General features: G+C 39.0%; 1 protein-coding gene across 1 annotated transcript; it reads left to right on the plus strand.

Annotated features, from left to right (window-relative positions):
• Positions 1-741: 741 nt before the first annotated feature.
• LOC145039894 (O-fucosyltransferase 6-like) lies at positions 742-3,846 on the plus strand. The gene is made up of 10 exons (XM_078987895.1): positions 742-990; positions 1,073-1,132; positions 1,243-1,333; positions 1,505-1,581; positions 1,660-1,748; positions 1,842-2,025; positions 2,102-2,283; positions 2,353-2,455; positions 2,785-3,116; positions 3,205-3,846. The coding sequence occupies exons 1-10, from the start codon at positions 742-744 to the stop codon at positions 3,665-3,667; spliced, it is 1,830 nt and encodes a 609-aa protein (XP_078844021.1). The 3' UTR covers positions 3,668-3,846.
• The last annotated feature ends 3,272 nt before the right edge of the window (positions 3,847-7,118 follow it).

A 7,118-nucleotide genomic window follows, 5' to 3' on the forward strand; every position in this document is an offset into this window, starting at 1 on the left:
CAAATTCGATGGTACTCATGAGTAGGTGGTTGCAAAGTGATTTGGCCCCTGACTAGAAAATGGTAGGCGTAATGCCCTGCAATTAGATGGAGAAAGAGATTGAAATATTGACTGTGACATTTATTTATGGAATAGTGAGTCTGATAGAAAGGTCTCAACTGAGCTAAATCCCAGTTTTTAAGGCTTTGAATTCAACTTTGTCCAAGTTTAATGATTTTTCAGTTTTACTTTATTTAGTTTTCAATGCCACTCATGCGAAATTAAAAATATTCGTCAATCTTACTATATCTTTTGTAGAGAATTAACGTTTTTAATTTTATTTTAGTCTAATTTTTATTTTAGTAATAATATAATCTGATTCAAAAAGCTAGATTTCCCTATTTTTAACATCTTTGATTTTGTTAGTTTACTAAATTCTATTCACAACGTACAACTATTTAAAACATTCCCTAAATATACCCTTTCATTTCTATTTAGATAATAAATATTTGGACTTTATTACTATAGGCTCAAGATTCATGTTAATTGCCACGTGACAATATCTTGCCCCTTGTTCAAATTCTCTATAGGGATTCTTTTTGTTGTTATATAAAAAATAATAAAATAATGGTGTTTCGGATCATGAACAAAAAGGTGTCTAACAAAAAAATGTATCTTTCTCACGCAGTCGCCGTCGGCGCTACCACCACCAGGTATCGTCCGTCAACGCTGCCGTTTACAACGTTGTAAAATACATTCATCATGAAGAAGACAACCCAGCAGCACCAGCCCCAGCACCATCGCCGGAACCCTAACCGCATCAGCAACAACTCGGTGCTTCGTATATTACAAGGCCTAATATTCTGCCGCCGCCGCAACCTCGGCAGCCACCTCCTCCCTTTCTTCTCTGCCCTCGTGGGTTGTTTTCTTTTTCTTTTTGCTTTCGTATCATTTCTATCTCCACCAATCAACCACCACCATGTCCATCATTTCCATTATAACCATAGCTTGGTATTTAATTCTTGAATCCGCTCCTTTTTCTTCATTTGACATCACCAAGCTCATTCAATTTAATATATATTTGAATCAACAGCTTGATGACGAAATTGATTTCCAATCACATATTGGAAATACGTCAACTTTTCTTGTTCCCGTAAGCATTTGATTAATATACTTTTTTCTTAAAAAAAATCCCCTTAATTAATCAATTAATTACGTTTCTTTTCTCCTAAATAAACTTGTTCATCAAAATTAATGTCGCAGAGAGCAGGAGGGAGTTTAGGAGATGAAATATGGACGTTGAGTCAATCAAAATTCCATCACGGTTGCTCCCAAAAAAGTGAAACTTTTCAAGGTTTTCCTGTTATTATTTTTGGGTGTCGATTAACTCTCTCAAATTTCTATTATCATGTCATGTTTTTCAATTTGTACAAACCAAGAAAACTCTTGATGTTTACGCCTTGCATGCATGCGAAATGATTCAGAAAATTCGTTGATGAATTCGTTCCTTTAATTTATTTTGTAGATGGGGACGCGAAAACAAATCCCGAAAGGTTCTTGCTGATCGTCACAAGTGGCGGTTTGAATCAACAACGAACTGGGGTACGTTTTTTTTGTTCCCATATATAGAAAGAAAACGAAAACCCTATTACGACTGATCCTTCATTAGCATGCATGCAGATAACGGATGCTGTTGTTGCAGCTTATATGCTTAACTCAACATTAGTTATTCCGGAGTTAGATAATAGATCGTACTGGAAAGATCAAAGGTCGGCATAATAATTGCTAATTAACTTATCTTCGGGTTTTTAGGGTTCAGCTATTTATTAGTAGTTCTTGGACTAATATTCCTCATTGTGTAGCAACTTTTCCGATATTTTTGATGTTGACTGGTTCATAACGTATCTTTCAAAAGACGTTAACGTTGTAAAACAACTCCCAACCATCGATGGAAAATCCCTTCACCCTTATCGAACTCGGATACCCCGTAGGTGTGATGCAGAATGCTATGAATCTCGTGTCGTACCACTTCTCGAGAAGAAAAAGGTCAGATCTTGATTGGTTTCCATGGGTTTCTTTTGTGTTGGGGAAATCTATTACGAGGTAATGTGATGTGTTGCAGGTTGTTAAGCTTACAAAATTCGATTACAGGCTCGCAAATAAGTTGGATACCGATTTACAGAAGCTCAGATGCCGAGCCAATTATCATGCTTTAAGGTATACGAATCCTATACGGGAAATGGGCAAAAAGTTAGTCGAACGAATGAGGATGAAAAGCAATCGTTACATCGCACTGCATTTGAGGTAAAACTACGCAATAATGCCCGTGTTCTCTTTTGAAGTTACAATTTACATACTTATTTTAATAAACAGATTTGAGTCTGATATGCTTGCGTTTTCCGGATGCTACTTTGGTGGTGGAAACAAGGAACGACGAGAGTTGGAACAAATACGAAAGAGATGGGAAACGTTACATGTAATATATGCTCCCTTTTCTTATAGATTGCGTTTTTCATTGGATAATGTAAGGCTATTGAACATGAGGGGGCATTTATATATTTTCCATAAACGAGGGATCAAAAGCGTTTCCCTCTATCATTTCTTGAGTTGGGAAAACGTTTAGTTATTACTTCGTTCCATTGATTTGACTCCGTCCCCTAATGTACACTACGTACTAAATACTGTTATGTGATTGCTTTGTATTTGTATTGTCCTTACTTATCATTTCATGTCATGTCATCTTCAATCCATAAACATGCTGACAGTGGTGAACACATTGAATTTAATTTGTTTGCTAATATTCAGAAACAAAGCCCCGATAGGGAACGAAGGCAAGGGAAATGCCCATTGACGCCAGAAGAAGTCGGGCTTATGCTAAGAGCATTAGGATATGGGGAGGATGTTCACATCTACGTGGCATCGGGTGAAGTTTATGGAGGCGAAGATACATTATGGCCATTGAAACAACTCTTTCCTAATTTCCATTCAAAGGAATCTATTGCGACTAAAGAAGAGTTAGCACCATTTGCACAGTACTCTTCGCGAATGGCCGCTCTAGATTTCATTGTTTGTAATGAGAGCGATGTTTTTGTCACCAACAACAATGGTAACATGGCTAAAATGTTAGCGGGGAGAAGGTGCGATGCTTTTAAAACTACTCCATATATATTAAATATTCTCTTTTGAAATCAATATGTTATTTTTTTCATTATTTTCTCAAACCAGGAGATACTTTGGGTACAAGCCAACGATCAGACCAAACGCCAAGAAACTTTATCGATTGTTCTTGGATCGTGGTAACATGACATGGGAAGAATTCGCTTCAGGAGTTCGAACTCATCAGATTGGATTTATGGGACGACCAAATGAGTCTAAGCCGGGAAAGGACGAGTTCCATGAAAATCCAATCGCATGTATATGTGAACATTTTAATAATAGTCGAAGTCTAAATGAAAGTAAAAATCAAAGTGAAATCAAACCCAATAACCAAGATATTCAAGCAAAAAAAAGCCATAGAAATGAGTCCGAAGTCGTAGTCAAGGAGCAATCAACGAATGAACAACACAACCATTCTTTCACGCAACACATCAAGAGTGAAAATGGCATTCAAGTTGAAGAATTACCGAGAAGAAATGGAAATTGTTCGGACCATAGCGATGTGAAACTGTGTCATCAGACCAACCCATAAGCATTTCATATTTTTTTGGTTCCTGCAGGTCGTGTTTTAATTAGTTCACCTTCGTTACCGGATCATGTCATAATCGTGAGTTCGTGACAAACCGTGAATACAAAAGGAGAATAGTATTCACATGATTAATAGGAGAGTTGCATGTAGATATTGTATGTAATCAATGTAAAAAGTAATGGACTTTTGATGGATTATTATTACAGTTAGATTAAATTATTCAACCCCTCTTAATTATTATATTTTGAGAGGTTAATTGTGCAAAATCGTACGTATTGATACTGTGTTTGTAGTCTATTTTCAATTCAGTAACTTAACATTGAAAATAAGCAATATTTATATCTGGATGGGAGGCATGATTTGAATAAGAGGGCTTAAAAGAGATTGATATTAGTATAAGGGAGACTTAATATTGATGATAGGCTTTAGGTATAGTGATCTTTATGTCGCATACACAAATTCAACGCAGCGTGCTTGTGTGGTGTCTTGAGGTTCCACATAAAACCACAATTCCGCACACATACCAAGTTGTTTCGTCCTACCATGAGTTTGTTAGAGAGGTAACACTACAAATTGTGTCTAACCAATTACGGTCCCCTTCATAGTTAAGCCATTTAGCAATTATGAATCAGCCATACGAAAATGATTAGACTAACAACACACCATGGATTAATACCGCCCCTTAGATATCAGTAGCAATCGAACCGATGACATGATCTTTCCCTTCTTTGGCCAACATGATCATGGTCGTGTTAGTCTCATACCACCAAAATGCAGCACATCCACATGCTGTGGGAGAAGAACCGTTGTCCCTTCTAATTGATCAGCATCTAGTATAGCTGTGTACCACACACCCTTTGATTCTAACTACAAACATACTAGGTCTTAGATTGACAGATTGACATGCCGCTAGCCTTGATATACTCTTAGACTCAGGCGAGAAGTGGCACAGTCCTCAACACGTCGCCTCCACTGTAAGAAACCTACGCACTAATATACCTCCACAGACCCCACGAAAGTGTGAAACTGGCTTTATGTATGTCCCACTTGTTGGAAAGTAGCTATGATACCACTTTTCACAAACTAAAGTTCAACACTATTTCTTGTCTGTGTGGCCTGTCGAGGTTCCTCAAATACATTACACTGGTTTCTCACTTCCATTGACTCATCCAAGAGGTGAAACTAGCCTCCAACAAGTTGTATTTAACCCGCTATGGTCGGTGTGGCCTACCGAGGTTCCCGAAATACATAGAAACAACTACATTGTTTGGTGAGTAAATAAAGAGAGATGACTACATCATTGCATAAGCCAAGGCCTAGCTCTTGGGCTGACTTACTAGAGTGTGATTATTCATTCGGAGTTTGATCACATTGCCTTCCTTGAATGTGCCTTATCTGGACCTTTTTCCTTGCTCTAGGGGTGGTTGTGCGAATTCTACATGTACACACTCCAGGTCCATGGGATGACTCCTCCGTCCAGAACTCTTGGGACACCAGTTGGGACACCGATTCCATCTTTGTGTGCTTTTGTGGTTTACTCGCATGCTCCTTGGCGGCTTTTAGCTGGATCTGGGGTTGTGCATGGCCAAGCCCATTCTTTTCCAATGCCAAGTCTTTTGCCTTAGAGTTTTCCACTAGTATACACCAAGTGTATAGATTTTTGGCGTTTCCCCTAAGGGCGGCCTGACTGAGTGTAACAGTCTTGTATGTCCTATTACTATGTTCATGTTTGGACGTTGTTTCGCTTTGTTGGTGGATGCACCAAATTTTGGCGTTCGCAACGGCTTGTTTGCAATCCAATGTGGTGATATTGCTTTTTTCTTTTGTGTCGGATTGAAGGGTATTCCTTCGACATTTGGCCTTGGGGCCTAGTGATGGAGCTGAGACATTGCTAGTGGTTCTCCGACACAGGATTTTTTCAATCTTGATGGATACTTACCTTTTGCCCACATAATGAAACAAGGGAAAATAACTTAAAAGCCCAATGAAGTTTCCAAACCGTTAAAAAACCCCAATCATGTTTTGTTTGTTCAAAAAAATCCAACAAACTTAACATTTTATCTAAAAAGCCCAACTAAGTTACACTTTCTCGAAAGTCAAATAAGAGAAACAGATGACGTGACTTATTACCGTATCGGAAAAATGACTTGTTAGACCAACGAAGTTTGCAAAATGTTTAAAAAACTCCAATCATGTTTTGACTGTTCAAAAAAAAAACCCAACGAACTTAAACAAAACAAAATTAAAATTTTCTGAACGGTTTGAAACTTTGTTGGACTTTTTAGACAAAATGTTAACAGACAAAACATGATTGAGGTTTTTTTGAATGGTTTGGAAACTTCGTTTGGTTTTTAAGTCATTTTCCCAATGAAACAACTAAGGATGACCATAGGGAAATTGGCTCCTATTGGCCCTATGGTGTCGATACCCCATTGACCGGGTAACCGATGGTTGTTGGTCAAAATTATGGCATGTTGGATTTGAGAAGGAATTAACTCCTGGTATTATGGGCATTCCTCAGTAGCGATTTCTGGGGGTTTGATCCTGTATTTATGTGCGATGGCTGACATGCTCCAAGGTGAGACATCCTTCCTGTAACGGCTGTCAGACCTCCTCGTCCTCTGGTTCCACTTGCGAGTAGCGTAAATTTGGCATCAGCCCTCTCGTAATCTGGGGAACCGCTTAGAAAGGACCCGTACGTGGAGTGATCTAGGAAACGTTTGAGTCAATCGGAGACAGTTGTGGTATTGGTGACCTGTTCTGTGTCGATGTCTCTTCCTCAAAGGGCTTTAATCATTATCTTCTTGATTTGGTAGTCGAATGATTCTAAAGGAGTATTGGTACCTGCGTCTTTCTCTCAGAGAGTTTGCTCGACTTTGGGATCCCTTCGTATTGTGTCTATTCTTGCTCTGTGTTTTGGTATCTTTGGCCCTTTTGATCTCTAGCCCTACGGGTGGTATCAGCCCTTTCGGTGGTAGATAGATGCTCACTGAGGTTTGGAGAGAGTTCTACTCCAGCTTCCTTTGCCTGATAGAGGCCTATTCTAAGCCTTTCTTTGTTTATTGTTTCGTTTTCTATGAGGGCTTTTGAATCATGCTCTAATTCGAAGTGATTTCTACTTGGTCATGTGAATATTAGCCTTTCCTCTCGTTTAGAATGAACCCGTAAGGACTTAGTGTCATCTAACTTTTCGTGGTATCATGGGGTAGGATTACCTTGCTTAGGTCAAGATAATCGATATGCTTTTGCTGTGGCTTGCGATGTTTTCTTGTTGCCATTCGGCTTGTGACCCAATTAGGGGGGATCGGTTCCTGGGGGTGTTGTCACATACTGGCCTTACAAATTTAGGTTTTGTTACCTTGCTCTTCTCGCCTAGTTGCCCCCTTTTTGTTCATTGATTGAGGTGCGCGTTAGCCTTGGGGGCACAGATGGCCTGATAGTAACGGTGTGCGCA

This window comes from Lactuca saligna, chromosome 4 (genome assembly GCF_052625555.1).
Source record: "Lactuca saligna cultivar CGN05327 chromosome 4, ASM5262555v1, whole genome shotgun sequence".
NCBI lineage: Eukaryota > Viridiplantae > Streptophyta > Magnoliopsida > Asterales > Asteraceae > Lactuca > Lactuca saligna.